Below are 19,591 nucleotides of genomic sequence, written 5' to 3' on the forward strand. Positions count from 1 at the left end.
CTTTTAGATAGTATTAAAAAGTGCCACAAATAAACATTTAATTTGCGTCTTTAAGAAAATTCAGACATGGAAGTTTTTGAAATTTTAAAGCAAATCATTCTGATGCCATAAAAATGCATTCAAATATACAGAAACTACGTTGCAGGTCTCAGTGTGGAGAATTAAAACAGATCACCACAAAACATTAGAAACATGACTGAGTCCTGTTGCACTCAAAATTTTCGATGTAAATTTAGTCATTCAGAAATGGCATAAGTTCAGAATATTTGTGTAGACTGCACTTTTGCTTTGGGGCGGGGTTACATTAATTAATGAATGGCAGAGCTTCAGTCGAGGTTTCACTGAATCAGCATGAAACAATAAAGAAATTCAGGCGTAGCCTAAAAATCGTCTGTATTTCCTTGATTTGAACCGAAGATCGGCATTAAGCCATGTTTACGCCATTCTTTTGGGAATATTTAGGAAATTACAGGCCAAAGGACTATGTGGGTAGGACTGAAGTATATTGCGCATTGTGAAGAAAGCTCTGACCTTCTTGTTTACAATGATTTGATATGAAACTAGCAGCACACATTAATCCTTTTCCTTTACTAGATTTCTCCTTTTTTTCAAAAAGGGAACACTGTTTTGTTTTTCTGGATTCATCAACCAATGTAATCTTACGATCAAGGCGGGAGTAATGCACTGTTAATTCAGTCCCACTACCCTGCAAGTCACAGCATATTCGTAAAGTTTCCCACCTACCGGAGAATAGCCAAATTAAACACTCTATTTGTCCGCCAGAATAAAGCACACCAAAGCAGGTTTCTTTTAAACAACAACAAAATGAACTATTTATTAATAAACTAAGCCTTAAACTATAATGAGCTAACTCTATATGTGAAAGAATCCATTTCAAACTTCTTATTCTTCCCAACCCTCATACACACACATATATTCAAAAAAAAAGTTAACTGGGGAACAAGGATGTTTTGATTTACAGCTGTTTCTTAGGAATAAAAAGGAAAAAAAAAAGAAAAATGATTGAGTTTATCACGTTCTGGTAGGATGTTTCTGTTAAGGTGAGGTGGCCCGGAGTCGAATAGTCAGATCCCACTCGAAGTCTCTTCAGGCGAGGTTGTTGAACAGTCTGTGATGGACAGACGTTCAAGGCTATTCGTCTACAGCAGGCATCACACAAGTCTTTCAGCAAGGGTGTAGCAACAGGTCTGCTTGGGTTTTGAAATAGCAGTCTAGCAAAAGAAGTTTTCTTGAGATTTCAGGATCTCCCAAAACATAAGAGGCAACAGGAATCACTCCTGAGGCAGGGATTCTTCAGAAACTGGAGGTTAATAGGAATCTGCTTCCTAAACAAATGCAGGCGCTTCCTCTCTACAAAGTAGTCTTCCTCCACAGAGAGTAGCAACTCCTTTTTCCAGGGATCTTTTCCTCTCTCCACGCAGACCACAGCCACACCTCAAATGTAGGATTTCTTTCCAAGAGATGCAAGTCTTCCTTTACAGAGAGAGGTCTTTTTTCTCTGGTCTACAAGCAAGTCCCAGCCAGATTTCACTGCATGCTGCTAGTCCAGCTCACTGGTCTTCAACAATGCAAAAATGAAACTCAAATGCTAACAATCAAGTCATGTGACCTGTCATTTCCCTCTGCTGCGTTGTTTGGAAACGGGTGCCTTGCAGTCTGTTTCACTCAGTTCAAATACCAAGTTTCAGTATTCAATGTTCACAGAGAAAAATCTTTTTTCTCAGTTTTTAATAACACAGAATTCTAAGCTTTTAATAAAGGAAACTCTTGTAACAGTAATTATTACTTCAGTCTGATGTAATGCTACTTTTTTTTTAGACATACTTCATCCAGAGATAGGAAAAATTATGGGCGGGATTTTCAATCGCCCATGGATCGAGTTCAGTGCGGGCGCGCTTTGAAAATATGGCACATCAGTGTCCGGAGACCTCTGGGAAGCGCTGCCATTTTCAAAGTGATGGTTTGGAGGGGGGTGGTGTTGGTAGGAGAGTCGGGAGCCTGCTCATCTCCAATTAAACTGCCCATTAAGCTCCTTGAGGAGCTTGTTAACAAGCTGGGAAAGGCCAGAAGGCAATTTTGAAATTGCAGATCAGTGAACCTGCACAATCTGGTGCACATTAGTGCACAGCTGACGGGTGCAATCCAGGGAACCATCACGTCATGTTAATAGGGAAGAAAATATTTTGGCAAAAAGGGTTATTGTGTCAGAGCGGGTGTAGTATCTTTTTGTCGGCTGTTTGGCCGCTTCTCTCTGCCATGAGGCTGCTGGTCCTCTGACCTCCTGCCTCCTCTATTTTGTATGGCAACGGCAAGCCCAGTCATGGCTGCCACCTGCCTTTGAGGATTGTACTCAGCAATCAGTTCCCAACTCCTGGCAGTGCTTGGCGCCACTAACTCAGTGCCGAGCTTGCTTCCAGCTAAATTAGATGATCTTTTTATTTATTTATTTATCTATTTAGAGATACAGCACTGAAACAGGCCCTTCGGCCCACCAAGTCTGTGCCGACCAACAACCACCCATTTATACTAACCCTGCAGTAATCCCATATTCCCTACCACCTACCTACACTAGGGGCAATTTACAATGGCCAATTTACCTATCAACCTGCAAGTCTTTGGCTGTGGGAGGAAACCGGAGCACCCGGCGAAAACCCACACGGTCACAGGGAGAACTTGTAAACTCAGCACAGACAGTACCCAGAATCGAACCCAGGTCCCTGGAGCTGTGAGGCTGCAGTGCTAACCACTGCGCCACCCCTGCATTTGAAGATAGCGTCGCGTCAACGTCAAGATGTGGTTCAGAGTCTTGACTCAGAAATAATCTGAGCATTGTGTTCCCGATCCCGGATTGAAAATCAAGCCCTATATATCTAAACTGGTGAAGTAAAGATGAAGAAGCAAAGGGGTAGAATTTGGTATCCTTTGCACTTTTTTGAGCTTAAAATGATCACAAAGCATACCAATTAAGCAGTGGGTGTCTTGCCCATTTGCCCAATGGGGCCCATTTTTGAGGTGTTGTTTGTGGACTTCTAAAAAGTGTATTAACATATTCAAGGGGCCTAAAGGCTGTTGAAGAACCGCTTTTAAAAATAGCTCCCAGTCAGCAGAGCAGGCGTCAGGCCTCAGGATTCTTCAGCAGCAGCAGCAAAAAGTAAGTTTGAGACTTAAAACCCTGCCAGTGAAGTCAGGAAGAATTACCCCAACACCAGTGGCATTGTGATTACCCCCACACCACCCACCCCCGCCATAGTCCGCTCCAAACCCTCAACCAGAGGCATACCTGAGGGCCGCTGTTGGTGAGGCAGGTGGCCTAAGATTGTTGTTGCCTATTGGGCTTGTTGCCTATAGAGGCGTAAACAGTGATGGCATCTCACCCCAATTATTCAGATGAATTTTGTGGATCAATTTCTATCAACCGTTGGCCCTCTTGGCTGTTAGGGTCTGAAATTCTGTTAATGGATGATAAATACCTGGTAATTCAAGATAATATGGTGAACAGGTGTTGGTGTTAATTAGTTAATTGTATTCAAGTGTGTATATAAAAAGGAGGGCCAGCCAGCACTGGCTGAGGTGTTGTTTGGAGAGCAGAAGTAAGTTCTGTGGCAAGCAATAAACAATCACCACCAAAGCATCCTAGTCTTAGTGTCTTTTTCACAAACAGACTTGGAAGTTTCTCTAACATTGGCTTGGGCACATGCTGCTACTGGGCCAAAAATGGGCTGACTCGAATTTCCACCCCACTGTGTTTTATCCACTCCTACTGTCCGAGTAGTCTATGGCTGGTTCTGCCATATTGCGTATTTGGTCCCCAATCTCATTGGTCTGCAGTCCATTGTCAGCCACAAAATTTCCCACTTCAAAAAGTATGCCATACTAGATTTAGTGATGTGTAACAAAGCAGAATTGGTGAATAATCTAATGGTAAGGAAACATCTTGGGAATAGTGTCCATAATATGACTGAATTTGATATTAGGTTTGAGAGAGTGAAGGGTGGACTTGACATTTAAGGAAGGCAAATTTCAAAGGGATGAGAAATGAATTGACCACAGTAAATGGGCTGAACTGTTAACTATAGGCAAACACTGGGAAGTACGCAAAAATGTATTTGGTACGATACAAAATGAGTACATGCCCCTAAAAAGCAAATAAGCCACTTGTGCAGTTAAGCAACTATCAATGAATGAGGTAAGTGACAGTATCAAGCTTAAAAACTTACACAAATGCAAAGAAAAGTGGAAATCCAGCAGAGTGAGAGGGGTATAAAAACAGATACAATGAAAGTAATAAGAGGTGCAAAAAGAGAATTTGAAAATGAACGCTATTAATTCAAACTCCCTGTATCATCCTTTCTCTCTCAGGTGCTGAGGGCTTTGGTTGTGCTGTTTCCAGTGTTAGCAATCACAAAATTTATCTTTATTCCCTATATTTCCTGCAAAGTTGTCAATAGCTCTTATTGTCATTTCCTCCCCGCCCCCAACCCAAGAATAATTTAGGCTTTGGACTTTCCCATTCCTTCATAGCCTGGCCCAGATGGAATCCTAACATCACCCCAGAGATTCATGGGTTTCCATAATTTAGAACGGCACTGTTAGTCACTGGCCACATAACAAAAACCTATTTTTTTCTAAGTAACTTTTGCTGTAAGAGATTACATGTTAATGTACATCTCTGCATAGAAATGTGTCTTTGCAAGCTCCAGTTCATTTCCGTTAAACACAAAGAACAAGGCACCAATGAAAATAAAATTGTGGGACTAAGGTGTAAAAATTATGAAGTAAAGATATTTTGTAATGTAATTGCTTTTAAAAAATGCTTGAGCAAAAGTCTATAAAGTAAGATATGAGACAGTAAACAATTAGTTATTATGCTTTGTCATTTTAAGGGAGTTTGAAGAATCAAAAATGTGCATCTGTAGCCAGGCCTGTGGAAACATTTATATCAGATTGGAGTTTAATAAGCCACATCTAGTCAGTCATCTGACACAATTACTATAAGTAAGGCCATGAAGAGATTTAGTGTTGAAAGATTTTAAAGTTGATGTGCTGAAGGAAGAATTTATAATGGACATCAGCAAAGGGATGATGAGAATGTGTGATTTGATATAAGGTAGGATACAAGCAACAGGGTCCTGGATGAGTTTGAGTTTGTGTAATACTGAGCTTGGAAGGTCAGCAAAGAAAAATTTAAAAGAAATCAAGCCAAAACGTAACTAGGCCTGATAGCTTGCCAACAATCCTTGCTGGAGGTGCTTGTGGGTGAGTGTCAATGAAAACAGATGGGCTTTTCTGTGATGCCCCCAGCAGTTGAAAAGCCTGCTGACAAATTATCAAAGATATGTGACTAATGCCTACTTGGTCGAAATACTGAAGGTGACCAACGGCACCCTACATCCGAGGGAGGACTCAATCCCAACAGGTATAGAGGAAGAAAAAAACCTCCCATTTGAAAAATACTGATTTGTTTTCCCCCATTTGATAAACATATATGCATATTTTGAAAATACTGAGTCCTGAGATGTATACTCACTTCATCCAGTCGATGCCTGTTTTCTTCTATTCGACGTTCAAATATTCGTTCCAAAGCCCTGAATAAAATGATTCAAATAGTTTATCTTATTATTAATGCAGATCTGTGCTTTATCACCTCCATAAGCCAGTTTGAACTTTCTTTGCAAGATTTTAGGTTAAAAAGTTAGAACGAGTGATTACTCGTATTTTAGGTTAACAATACCACACCAGTCAGGGTGGCTGAAAAATACTTATCCTAATTATCTTAATATCTGCACTGAATTGAATTATATTTGGAAATCTTACAAGGAAAGCCTTAAAGGAATGCTATTGAAACAATAGGTCCCTTTTGATATGGAAATTGTTGTCAGATGACTAATGGTCCCTGTAAAATTTTGTTGTTGTACAGCGGTTTCTGCAGTTCGCAATACCTTTAAATTTTTTTGTGCAGCCACACACACACAATATTTAACATGGAACAAGTCTTGCGTGGTACCTTCCAGGCCCGCATAGGCATAACGTAAACTTTGCTTATGACATAAGTAGGACCCCTATTTTAAGCAGGAACTAGTTTCAGAAGGCTCCAATCAGTTCCATAAGTGATGGAAGAGAAGAGGCCCTCCAAAAGTAAGTGTTCAATTCTTTTTATGGGCCCTGGAGGAGCAAATTAATCTGGGCTGCTGTCACCCCAGGACTCTCATACTCCACCATTGCAGCACTCCACTCCTTCCCCACCCCAGCAATTTATCTTTCTATTCATAACACATCATTAGACATATTTAAATTAATTGACCATCCTCCCCCATATCTTCCTTAAGAACCAAGAACTATAAAGAACTGGAAATGATCAACTACATCCACTGCACACCTACTAAAGGACACAAATTTCTTATCCAATTTTACTGCAGATACCCTCTTATTTGACAACAGTATATCCACTTAAAGTATTAATTTATAACATTTGCCCCTTCTACTGTCTGCCTGCGTAGTCTATTTCACGTGCTTACCACCCTCTGCATGAATAAGTTATGCCTTAACAACTCGTCTCTCGTCCTGGATCTTGTGTTAATATTGTACACCATGTATCAATTCCCTTGAAGACTTTTATTCATTCGGGGGATGTGGACATCGCTGGCTAGGCCAGCATTTATTGACCATCCCTAATTGCCCTTGAGAAGGCAGTGGTGAACTGCCTTCTTGAACTGCTGAAGCTTGAACTGTTGGTACACCAACAATGCTGTTAGGTAGGGAGTTCCAGGATTTTGACCCAGCGACAGTGAAGGAACGGCGATAGAGTTCCAAGTCAGGATAGTGTGTGGTTTGGAGGGAAACTTGCAGTTGGTGGTGTTCCCATTTATTTTGTAGTTCTCGGTGGTAGAGGTCGCAGGTTTGGAAGGTGCTGTTGAAGGAGCCTTGGTGAGTTGTTGCAGTGCAGCTTGTAGATGATGCACACTGCTGTCACTGTGCGTCAGTGGTGGAGGGAGTGAATGTTGAAGGTGGTAGATGGGGTGCCAATCAAGTGGGCTCTTCAATGCTTCAGTCAGGTGATCTTGATACTGCCCTTTATCCAATGTAAAAATGTTGAGAACTGTTAAGTGTTTCCTCTTGGAAGAGATGACAATCTGATTTATCAATTTAATTGTCCTTAGCGCTTCCTCCAAGACCTGGATATCTCCTGTAATACTATGCCTTGAACTGTACATTATACAATCTAGTTAGTGTGTTTTTTTTCTCTGGCTTATAGAATGGTCCTGCTCAGCTGGATGTTAAAGATGCCATTGCACTATTTTGTCCAACAAATATTCCTTCTTCAGCCGACACCACCAAAACAAATAAATGCTCATTCGTCTCATTGCAATTTGAGGGATATTGCTATATGCAGAATGGCTGTGACATTTACCTACACAACAGCCACCTAAAAGTAATTAATTACATATGAAATGCTTTGTGACATTTTTGAGAGATGAAATTAAGTATCGATATAAATGCAAGTCTCTTTAAAAAACTTTCAACCTCGTTATACCATCAATTTAAACTAACCAAGCTTACATTTAAAATTACATGAATCCATAGTTCTTTTGGGAAAGAGTGAACTTACAGTCTTAATGATAAATTGTAGAAAGTAGACTGATACCTATTTGAAAATAATCCTCGAGTCAATATTTCACTGGTGATATCAGAGATAAGCTCAAGATACTTCAATTCCTCCTCTCTGTAGAGAAATGCACATTAGCAGTTAAGTAATCTCTAAGTACAATCTGCTGTAGTGTTTGGGTCCCTGAAGAAAGTAGGAACCAATCTAAATCTTATCAACTCAGCATACAAGAATTTGGGTGGCCTCAAGTTCAGGGGTTTGATACTTAGACCAGGATATATTATTTTTGGTATATATTTCCCTTAATATTACTTACAAAATTTAAATTTTGCTAGAAAACTGGCACAGCTATACATTTTCAAAAGGTGTGTTAACTACCCAAAGGAAAACACTGTCATCATTGCAGGGTTCACAACATTAATAAGGTCAACAAATATAGGGAAAAAAAACAGAAATCTGACCACAGATGGGCAGAAAATCAGATGACCTCAGGGACTCTATGGGGCCCCAATTTGAAAAGCTTTGCCATAAACAGCCATAATCAAATCAAGCAGAGTACTTACTCGGCCTTAACTTTTCTCATAATTGGTGACTTGATTCTATTTGATGAAGTTAACCTGAAAACAATTGGTTTGAATAGAAGAACATAGTGGTTACATTTTAAATAACAGATGTCAAGGTAAAACAAGAAACCAGTAAAAGTAGACAACTCCTTGGCTTGAGATGTTTTGAGTTATGGACACTTGTAACATTTCTTTATTCCATCAACTTCACTTCCCTATTAACTCATGGTTATTGTGGAAACGCACTCTTAGAAAGTTCAAAAGCAATAATGTGTCGGGTGTTTACTTTCACTCAAGCAGCGATAGCCACCATTACATTTTTCCACGTAGGGAGAGTGAGGGGGACTGCGAGCGCATGGGGCGAGCGAGGGGGACTGTGGGTGTATTGTGTTTTGACATTTTGTCTTGTATTTGAAGATTGTTGGATGTTTTAAAATTTAAATTACATGGTTAAGAATTGGCTGAGCTGATTCTTTAGAATAGTGACTGCAAAATGGACAACTTGGTGAGTGTGAGGTTATGCATTTGGGAAGGTCAAACAAGGCAAAGGAATACACGATTGATGGGGAAATACTGAGAAGTATAGAGGAAGTAAGGGACCTTGGAGTGAATGTCCACAGATCCCTGAAGGTAGCAGGACAGGTTGATAAGGTTAAGAAGGCATATGGAATCCTTTCCTTTATTAGCCGAGGTATAGAATACAAGAGCAGGGAGGTTAGGCTGGAACTGTATAAATTAGGCTACAACTTGAGTACTGTGTGCAGTTCTGGTCACCTCATTACAGGAAGGATGTAATTGCACTGGAGAGAGTATTGAGGAGATTTACGAGGATGTTGCCTGGACTGGAAAAATGCAGCTATGAGGAAAGATTGGATAGGCTGGGGTTGTTCTCCTTGGAACAGAGAAGACTGAGGGGAGATCTGATTGAAATGTACAAAATTTTGAGGGGCCTGGATAGAGTGGAGGTGAAGGGTCTATTCACCTTCGCAGAGAGGCCAGTGACGAGGGACCATAGACTTAAAGTGATTGGTAGAAAAATTTGAGGGGAGATGAGGAAAAACTTTTTCACCCAGATGGTGGTAATGGTCTGGAACTCTCTGCCTGAAAAGGTAGTAGAGGAAGAGACCCTCAACTCATTCAAAAGGAGTCTGGATATGCACCTCAAGTGGCGTAAGCTGCAGGGCGAGGGACCAAATGCTGGAATATGGGATTAGAATAGGTGGATCGTTTTTCGGCTGGCACAGACACTCTGGGCCAAGTGGCCCTTTTCTGTGCCTTAAACTTTCTATGATTCTATGAAAATTGGGCTCTGTAGTTTCATCTATTTTCTATTGGGGCGAAAGGGATCAAAGGATATGGGAGGGAAAGCGGGAACAGGTTACTGAGTTGGATGATCAGCCATGATCATAATGAATGGTGGAGCAGGCTCGAAGGGCCGAATGGCCTACTCCTGCTACTATTTTCTATGTTTCTATCTCTACAGGTGCCATTTTTGTACCAAGATGGTATCTGCAGCATGTGCTGATACTTCCAACGCAGCCCATGCTGATGGTCATTTTGGTGAGGGCATTAGCGTGTGTTAGGTGTGTGTGCCGTAGGTATACAGAACCGGCAGATTGTGACTTCAGACAGCATGTTGTGCTGACTTAACACCAGCACTGACATTTTTGACCTCACCACTCTAGCAAATGCTCTCTCTTAATCACGCACAGCTGAACAAGTGTTCATTGGCAGGAAGGACTCCTTCGTGGTGCCAACCGTGAAGAAAGCCTTTGTTGTGACTGCAATCCCCTCTTGAGCTGCAGCATGAGGGAGATGGAGCAGAGGCAGCAAAGAAGGGCTTTCAGCAGGGGACGTTATCTACCTAGGGTCCTCAGGGAGCACTTCTCTTACCTCCATCTAAGCCAGGAGCAGCATGTGTGTCATCTGTGCTTAACACAGGAGGTGCTCACGGAATTCTGCCACCTCTTGCAACTATACTTGCAGCCCTGCAACAACATCACTGTCAGTGCCTATAAAGGTGACCATGACCCTGAATTTCTTCACATCGGAATCCTTCCAGGTTGGAGCAGACGACATATATAACATCTCCCAGTTTGACATTCACTGCTGAATCAGAGAGGTGACAGATGCTCTTTAGGCCAGGAGAGGGGGGTTTATTGCATTCTCTCTGAACAGAGAGAAGCAGACAGAGCATGCACCTAGCTTTGCCGGATAGCAGGCCTCCTCATGGTACCATCGACTGCACGCACATAACTTTGCAGGCACCTCATCTCAATGTACCGCAATCACATTACATTTGGAACAAAAAAGTAGCATGTAAACAAGGACTTGAAACACAACTGTGTGAATACTGGGCAAAAGATCTGCTTCAGGCAAACTTTAGGTAGGTGGCACTTCAATTAATAGTGACACCTATCTTGAAGATGGAAATAGAAAGTCACAGAGATAATTTAAAGAGAAATGGAGAAAGAAAGCGGAAAAAAAGAGAACAAGAAAGAGAAAGACAAAAAAAGGTCAAATATGAGTGCTGAGCCTTTATAAAATAGTCATTTTGTAGTACAGAACTTGAGTATTGCTGAAAATAGAGACACGTTGTTGAAGCTTTTCGTCTTGCGCTCATCAGGACAATCCGCAAGAATAACCAACGTAAGGGAAAACAGCAACTTCTACTGCATGAGAAGAGAGTGCTGATTGGTACAAGCATTGCCATGGAGAATGCACCAGTTTACAGTGACTGACAGTTAACTGCCAAGCTTGTTTGAAATTTAAACCAGGCAGCTTGACTCTGATTGGACAAGGCATTGCCCTGAGGAATGAAATAGGCTGTCACCTATTTTGATCAGCTGAAACAGGCACAATGTTTGTACATATTCTTTCTAGCTGCAAAGAACAGGGCCCTGTGTATTAATAAATGTAGCTTCCAGTACGCGCATATGCGCCACACTGCGAGCCCTACTGACCATCTTAAATTGGTTGTCAGCGTAATTCTTAGCACACTGTGGATTATTTAGCAAATGTTGTCCAATCGTGGAATCACATCTAACGTTGGACACCGTGTTTTACGTTTTGTGAGCACGGCTGGTTGGGTACGGCCCGTACCTTCCTTGTTGTGAGCGGCAGAAGGGACATGTTGTTTGATACGGTGTGCCAGTCTTTGGGACGTACAGCCTATATACCAAGCATCACACTCGCATTGAAATTCATACATCACATTACTCATTTGTGTGATAGGCAGGACCTCTTTTTGGCTTAACGGCAGCATCCTGTTAGTGGCGAACACCACACGTGTTGCTACTGCATAGTAGCAGCGTGAAATAGCTCACTTTACCTGTTGCTCAAATTCCTGGGATACATTACCCTTCGAGGGTAATTTGAGGTAGACTGGGCACATTTCAGGGCTGGAAAAGATGGCCTCAAGCTTTTGAATGGGCCTATGGCCGTCTTTCCCGGCGCTGAAAAGTGCCCAATTTCTTACAGTTCCATGCGCTATAAGATTGACCTTATCGGCAACCTCGTAAATAGGGCCCGAGCCATTTGCTCACCATGCAAGCTTGATGCTGAAATAGGGCGAATCAAAGACATCCTGCGTGACAATGGTTACACTGATCAGATCATTTCTCGCTGTACATCGCGCAAACTTATGAATGGGCCAAAGGCCGTCTTTCTCGGCCCTGAAAAGTTCCCAGTCTATCTCAAATTACCCTGGAAAGATAATGTATCCCAAAAATTTGAGCAACAGGTAAAGTGAGCTATTTCACGCTGCTGCTATGCAGTAGCGACACGTGTGGTATTCACCACTAACAGGATGCTGCCGTCAAGCCAAAAAGATGTCCTGCCTATCACACAAATGAGTAATGTGATATATGAATTCCAATGCCAGTGTGATGCTAGGTATATAGGCCGTACGTCCTAAAGACTGCCGCATCGTATCAAACGACATGTCTCTTCTGCTGTTCGCAACAGGCAAGGTACGGGCCGTACCCAACCAGCTTGTGCTTGCAAAACTCAAAACAGTGTCCAACACTAGATGTGATTCCATGATTGGACAACATTTGCTAAATAATCCACAGTGTGCTAAGAATTAGACTGACAACCAATTTAAGATGGTCAGTGGGGCTCGCAGTTTGGCGCATTTGCGCGTACTGGAAGCTACATATATTAATACACAGGGCCCTGTTCTTTGCAGACAGAAAGAATATGTACAAACATTGCGCCTGTTTCAACTGAACAAAATAGGTGACAGCTATTCGCTGGTTCATTCCTCAGGGCAATGCCTTGACCAGAGTCAAGCTGCCTGGTTTAAATTTCAAACAAGTTTGGCAGTTAACTGTCAGTCACCGTAAACTGGCGTATTCTCCATGGCAACACCTCTACCAATCAGAGTACACTTGCCAACCAATCAGCACTCTCTTCTCATGCAGTATAAGTTGTTTATACATTGGTTATTCTTGCAGATTGTCCTGATGAGTGTAAGATGATAAACTTCGACAACATGCCTCTATTTTCAGCTTTACAAAATAGGGAAGTATTAGAGAAGTACACGATAGATACAATACTTTGATATGTTATAGACGTACAGGTATATATTTGTGTACATACCTTGGTACAGAGTAATAAGGGCATTCAAAACATTCTTCTAGCTCTTCACAATGTAAATTGCGAGATAAAACATCCCTGTCCTCTTGTCCTTCATCAGAGCATATCTGACTATAAACTGCCTATCAGAACAAAATGACTCATCTTACAGTTCTCCTGAATATAACATTATATTTCTAAATGTTACATTACTATTCAATCGGTCAGTACTTAGCATGTAAAATTAGTAATATATCCACTATGTCTGGAATGAATCTAACAAAAATATTTTTTGAGAACCCATTCTGCAGACATGCATGTCAGAAGCAAGGCCAACATTTATTACCCATCCCTAGTTGCCCTTGAAAAGGTGGTGGCGAGCCTTCTTCTCAAGCCATTACAGTCCATGAGGTGAAGGTATTTCCACACTGTGGCTAGGTAGAGAGTCCCAGGATTTTGACCCAGTGAAAATGAAGCAACAGCAATATATTTCAAAGTCAGGATGGTGTGTGACTTGGAGGGGAACATGGAGCTGATGGTATTTCCATGCACTTTTTGCCCTTGTCCTTCTAGGTGGTGGAGGGATGGGTTTGGGAGGTGCTGTCGAAGAAGCCTCGGTGAGTTGCTGCAGTTCATTCTGTAGAAAGCACACACTGCAGCCAAGGTGTGATGGTAGTGGAGGGAATTGATGGCTAAGCTGATGGATGAGCTGCTAATCAATGCAATTGCTTTATCCTGGATGGTGTCCAGCTTCTCGAGTGTTGTTGCAGCTGCACCCATCCAGACAATTGGACAGTATTTCATTATGCTCCTGACTTCTCGCTTGCAGGTGGTGTTGAGACTTTAGGGAGTCAGGAGGTAAGCCACTTGCTGCAGAATACCCAGCATCTGACAAGTTTGATTAGCTACAAGCTTTGATGGTGGACTCAGCAATCGTAATATCATTGAATGTCAGGGGATTTGGTTATACTCTCTCTTGTTGGAGATAGTCATTTGTGTGACACAAATATTACTTGCCACATCAGCCTAAGCCTGGATGTTCTCCAGGTCTTGCTGCATGTGGACATGGACTGCTTCATTATCTGAGGAATTGCAAATGGAGCTGAATTCTGCGCAATCAGCGAACAGCCCTACTTCTAATGTTATGATGGAGTGAAGGTTATTGGTGAAACAACTGATGATAGCTGGGCTTAAGATGCCATCCTGAGGACCTCTCACAGTGAGGGCTGAGATGATTGGTCTCTAACAATCTCAAGCATCTTCCTTTGTGCTTAGTATGATTCGAGCCACTGAAGAGGTTTCACTCTGATCTCCATTGACTTCAGTTTTACTCGGGCTCCTTGGTATCACATTCGGTAAAATGCTGCCTTGACATCAAGGGCAGTCACTCAGGTCTCTCTTCTGGAATTCAGCTCTTTTGTCCATGTTTGGACTAAGGCTGAAAATGAGGTTAGGAGTTGAGTGGTCCTAGCGGAATGCAAATTGAACATTAGTAAGAAGCTTAATGTTCAGCAAGTGCCATTTAAAAGCACTTTTGACAACTGCTTCTATCTCTTCAGCGATGATTGACAGTAGGCTAATAAGAGGGTAATTGGCTAGGTTGCATTTGTTCTGCTTTTTGTGGACATGGAAATACCTGGGCAATTTTCCACTTTGGGTAGATGCCAATGTTGTAGTTCTACTCGAACAGCTTGGCTAATTCTGGATCACATGTCTTCAGCACTACAGCCAAGAAGTCATCAGAACCCATAGCCTTTGCTATGACCAGTGGACTCAGCTGTTTCTTGGTATCACATGGAGTTAATCCAATTGGCTAAAGATTGGCATCTGTGATGATAGGGGAAGCTCAAGAACAGGTAGAGAAGGATCATCCACTCAGAACTTCTGGCTAAAGATAGTCGTGAGCACCCACGTGCAGGGTTTTGCAATCAGGGGATGTTCATGGAACCTTATATAATCCAGAACACTAATTTACATTTAATTTCTAAAGCTTCAGTTTTCAAAAGCATAACGTCACAAAACAATTTTATCTCAGACTCTGAATGCTTTCGAATCTTCACGTGTCTTGGCGACCACGTGTGTAGGAAGTGTCTCCAGTTTCTGCAGCTTGAGCTTGGGATTTCTGAGTTTGATGGGCAGCTGGAGTCACTGCAGAGCATCAGGCAGTAAGAGTTCAGCAAACTAGGTGGGTGGCCATCCAGAAGACTCGGAAGAGGCAGGAGTCTTCAGGGTGTGTGCCACTCTCAAACAGGTACTCAGCATTGGAGACTGTTGGGAGTGATGATATTTTGAAGGAGTACAGTCCAGACCATGGCACCAATGGGCAAGGGACTGTACAGAAGGGAGCAGCAAAGTTTAGAAATGCAGTCATTATAGGAGATTCCATAGTCAGAAGGACAGACATGCATTTCTGTAAACATCATCTTGACATCACCGCATGGTGTGTTGCCTCCCTGGTGCCAGGGTAAAGGACATCACAGAGAAGGTGCAGGACATTCTGCACGGGGAAGGAACTGAGCCAGAAGTTGTGGTAACGTTGGTACCAACAACGTAGCAAGGGTAGGTATTGAGGTCCTATGGTCAGATTTTCAGGACCTAGGGAGGAAGTTAAAGAGTAGAACCTCGAAGGTAGTAATCTCTGGATTACTCCCAGTGCCACGCACTAGCAAGAGTAGAAATAGGAAGAAAGGGAGGATCAAAGCGTGGCTTGAAGCATGGTGCAGGAGGGAGGGCTTCACATTCTTGCGGCATTGGGACCAGTTTTGGGGCAGAAGGCGCCTATTCAAAAGGGACAGGTTGCCCCTCAACAGGACCGGAATGCGGGGAGGGTCACTAGTGTGGTTGGGGAGGGTTTATACTAAACTGGCAGGGGGATGGGCACCAGCATACTGAAGTAGTAAAGAGAAATAAGGTGCATAACGTGAGAGTGTTGGACAGTACTAAAGAAGGCAGTAGTTCCATATTAGATCGGAGCAGACTGAGAAGGGCTATGAGGAATGGATAAGGTTGGTGAGCTGCAAGCATAAACAGCAGTGTGGGAATATGATGTAGTGGCAATAATGAAAAGGTGGCTTGAAAATGTTGAGGGCTTATACAAGGATATAAAGTGTTCAGAGAAGATAAAGAAGGAAAATTGGAGGTGGGGTGGCAGTACTGATTAGGGAAGACATTGTAATGTTGGACAGAGAGGATGTCTTTGAAGGGGCAAGAACAGCATCTAGTTGGTTCGAGTTGAGAAGTAAAAAGGGTATGATCACGCTACTAGGGATATTCTATAGGCCTCCAAATAGTGAGCAAGATAGAGGAGTAAATCTGCAGAGAAATCACAGAGATGTGCAAGAACTACAGAGTGTGATACTGAGGGACTTTAATTACCCAAATATCGATTGGGATAATTTTAGAGTAAAGGGAAAGGAAGGGGGAGCAACGGCTAAAATGTGTTCAGGCGAATTTCCTTGATCAGTATGTTCTCGGCCCAACTAGAAAGGAGGCATTGCTGAATCTGGTGCTGGGGAATGAAGTGGGCCAAGTGGAATAAGTGTCTATGGGAGAGCACTTGGGTAAGACAGATCATCGTATCATAAGATCTAGACCTGTAATGCAAAAAAGCACGGAACGATATAATGTAGAACTACTAGATTGGAAGAAGGCTAATTTCAATGCGATGAGAAGGGACCTAGCCAGGATAAAACAGAACCAAAGACTGACAGGAAAAACTGTAATGGAACAATGGGTTATCTTTAAGGAAGAAATTCTTCAGGTACAGGCTAGGTACATTCCAACAAGGGTGAAATGTAGGGGAACCAAAAACAGGGCTCCCTGGATGACGAAGGAGATAAGAGATTATAGGGCGGCACAGTGGCGCAGTGGTTAGCACCGCTGCCTCACAGCTCCAGGGACCCGGGTTTGATTCTGGGTACTGCCTGTGTGGAGTTTGCAAGTTCTCCCTGTGTCTGCGTGGGTTTTCCCCGGGTGCTCCGGTTTCCTCCCACAGCCAAAAGACTTGCAGGTGATAGGTAAATTTGCCGCTGTAAATTGCCCCTAGTGTAGGTAGGTGATAAGGAATATAGGATTACTTGTAGGGTTAGTATAAATGGGTGGTTGTTGGTCGGCACAGACTCGGTGGGCCGAAGGGCCTGTTTCAGTGCTGTATCTCTAAATAAAATAAATTATGATGAAGCAAAAAAAAAAGGGTGTATGATACGTGTCAAGTGAATTCTTCAAGTGATAACCAGGCCAAATATAATAAGTTGAGAGAGGAAAATAAGACTGGCAAAGGGAGAATATGAGAATAGAATGGCAGTCAACATAAAAGGGAACCCAAAAATCTTCTACCGGCATGTAAATAGTAAGTGGGTAGTAAGAGGTGGAGTGGGGCCAATTAGGGACAAAGAGGGTAATATATGCTTAGAGGCACAGGGAAAGACGAGAATTCTTAATGAGTACTTTGTGTGGGTGTTTACGAAGGAAGAGGAATTTGACAAAATATCAGTAGAAGTGGAAAGACAATGGATAGGTGTGAAGAGGCAATGGATAGGGTAACAATTGAGGGAGGAGGTACTGGAAAGGCTGGCTATGCTTAGGGTAGATAAGTTACCTGGTCCGGATGGCTTGCATCCCAGATTGCTAAAGGAAGTGAGGGTGGAGACAGCGAAAGGGCTTGCCATAATTTACCAATCTTCCCTAGATATGGGGGAGGTGCCAGAGGATTGGAGAGTGGCAAATATAACATCTTTATTCAAGAAAGGGCATAAGGACATGCCTGGTAACTACAGGCTGGTCAGTTTAACATCAGGGGTAGTTAAAGTTTTAGAAAAAATAATAAGGGAAAAAAATCAACAGGCACTTGGAGAGATTTGAGTTAATTAAGGAGAGACAGCATGGATTTGTAAAAGGCAGATCGTGCTTGACTAATCTAATTGAATTTTTGACGAAGTAGCAAGGAAGCTCTATGAAGGGAAAGCAATATATGTTGTTGACATGGATTTTAAGAAAGCGTTTAGCAAAGTGGTTAGCAAAGCATATGGGATCTTGGGCTTCATAAATAGAGGTATCGAGTACGAAAGCAGGGAAGTTATGCTAAACCTTTATAAAGCTCTGGTTAGACCACAACTAGAGTTCTGGTCACCACACTTTAGGAAGGATGTGAGGGTCCTTGAAAGGGTGCAGTGGAGATTTACGAGAATGGTTCTAGGGATGGCGGAATTTAGTTACAAGCTTAGGTTGGAAAAGCTGGAGTTGTTCTCCTTACAGCAAAGGAGATTGAGGGGCAGATTTAATAGAGGTGTACAAGATTATGACAGGCTTAGATAAGTTAGACAAGGAAAAACTGTTCCTATTAACTCATGGTACAAGGACTAGGGGACACAGATTGAAGGTTTTGGGCAAGAGATTCAGGAGAATGTGAGGAAGAACTTTTTTATGCAGCAAGTGGTAATGACCTGGAAGTCCCTGCCCACGAGGGTAGTGGAAGCAGAAACAATGATTTCAAAAGGAAATTAGATGGGCATTTGAAGGAAATAAACTTGCAGAGCTACAGGGATTGAGCCAGGGAGTGGGACTGACTGGATTGCTCTGCAAAAAGTTGGCATGGACTCGATGGGCCGAATAGCCTTCTTCTATGCCATAAATGACTATGACTCTACTCTGTGTATGGAATATTCAGTCATATTATATTTCACCTGAGTAACATGAAGATTAATCTTTCAGCGCAACATTTAAGATTGCCTACAGTAGAAGGGAACTGTTCATCACCTAACCTGTGATGAAGCCAGGTGTGAATGATCCTTCTTGTTCCGAAGTAACGATGCATCTTGAGAGCTACAAATATAAACACACCTTTATGAACTATAATTTAACTGTTTGAAGACTGCAATAGCATTTCTGTATACAAAAAGAACAAAATATTTCTTAATCCTTAGTTCTACTTTAAAATATTCATAATTGAGACTATTTTAAGGTGATATTACATAAAATATGTGCAACAAGGTAGCAGAATGGATTACAACTCTCTTCTGTTGTTCTCTGAACTTTAGGTTTCAAAATCACTTTCTGCTAACTGTCAGGTTCCAAAATGAAACCATGTTTAATAGACTTGATTTAGATCATAGTGAGCGCAATTCTATAGCCTAAAGCCAGGCATAATCAAAGACTGTCACCAATTTAGCAATTCCACTGATGAGCAATGAGAACATTCGGGCAGGAAACTGAAGGGGGTCATTGTGGTGAAATGATGAAAACAGGCACTAAGTGGGTGCTGTGCTAATAAGAAACACCTATTTGAAAGCATGGATTTAGCTAATTGATGATTAGCGTGATTTAAAATGTGCCTGCAGACACTGAAACCGACACCTCCACGGTTAACAATTCGGGCGCTGGCTAAATAACATTTTCCTGGACCTAAATATGTAGCCTACACTCACCAACTCCTACTGAAGGTGTGTATTGTTCTGGCTGGAGAAGAAGCCAACGTGGAAGGATGGCTCAGGTATCTAGAGAGGGGGGGGCCCAGGTTCATGAATGTGGCACTGGAGATTCTGGTGGAGTAGTGAGAGGAGGAGGGAAAGGAGGCCACAGAGGTAACTGGTGTGGCACATGTGGGAGGAGATCGCCTGGGCAGTGACATCCAGGAGCCCTGGCCCCAGGACATGACTCCAGTGCTGCAAGAAATGTAATGACTTGACATGTGCCGTCAAAGTAAGATCCTACCTCACAAACACACTTCTCAATAACTGCACCATCACCAGCAACACAACCTCAACATGCTTCATCCACCACCTAACTGTACACTGACATTTACAACCCCACACTATTGCATTCTTCATAG

General features: G+C 42.3%; 1 protein-coding gene across 3 annotated transcripts in view; it reads right to left on the minus strand.

Annotated features, from left to right (window-relative positions):
- LOC137373683 (spermatogenesis-associated protein 7-like) overlaps window positions 1-19,591 on the minus strand; it is a 75,831-nt gene that overhangs the window by 2,687 nt on the left and 53,553 nt on the right. For all 3 annotated transcript variants that reach the window (XM_068038847.1, XM_068038848.1, XM_068038849.1), the window contains 5 exons: window positions 18,525-18,585; window positions 12,790-12,908; window positions 8,188-8,241; window positions 7,664-7,741; window positions 5,549-5,606 (listed from right to left, as the gene is read on the minus strand). In XM_068038847.1, the coding sequence (XP_067894948.1) occupies window positions 5,549-5,606; window positions 7,664-7,741; window positions 8,188-8,241; window positions 12,790-12,908; window positions 18,525-18,585 (370 nt within the window). The remainder of the gene's footprint in view (window positions 1-5,548; window positions 5,607-7,663; window positions 7,742-8,187; window positions 8,242-12,789; window positions 12,909-18,524; window positions 18,586-19,591) is intronic.

Source organism: Heterodontus francisci, chromosome 9 (assembly GCF_036365525.1).
Source record: "Heterodontus francisci isolate sHetFra1 chromosome 9, sHetFra1.hap1, whole genome shotgun sequence".
Lineage (NCBI taxonomy): Eukaryota > Metazoa > Chordata > Chondrichthyes > Heterodontiformes > Heterodontidae > Heterodontus > Heterodontus francisci.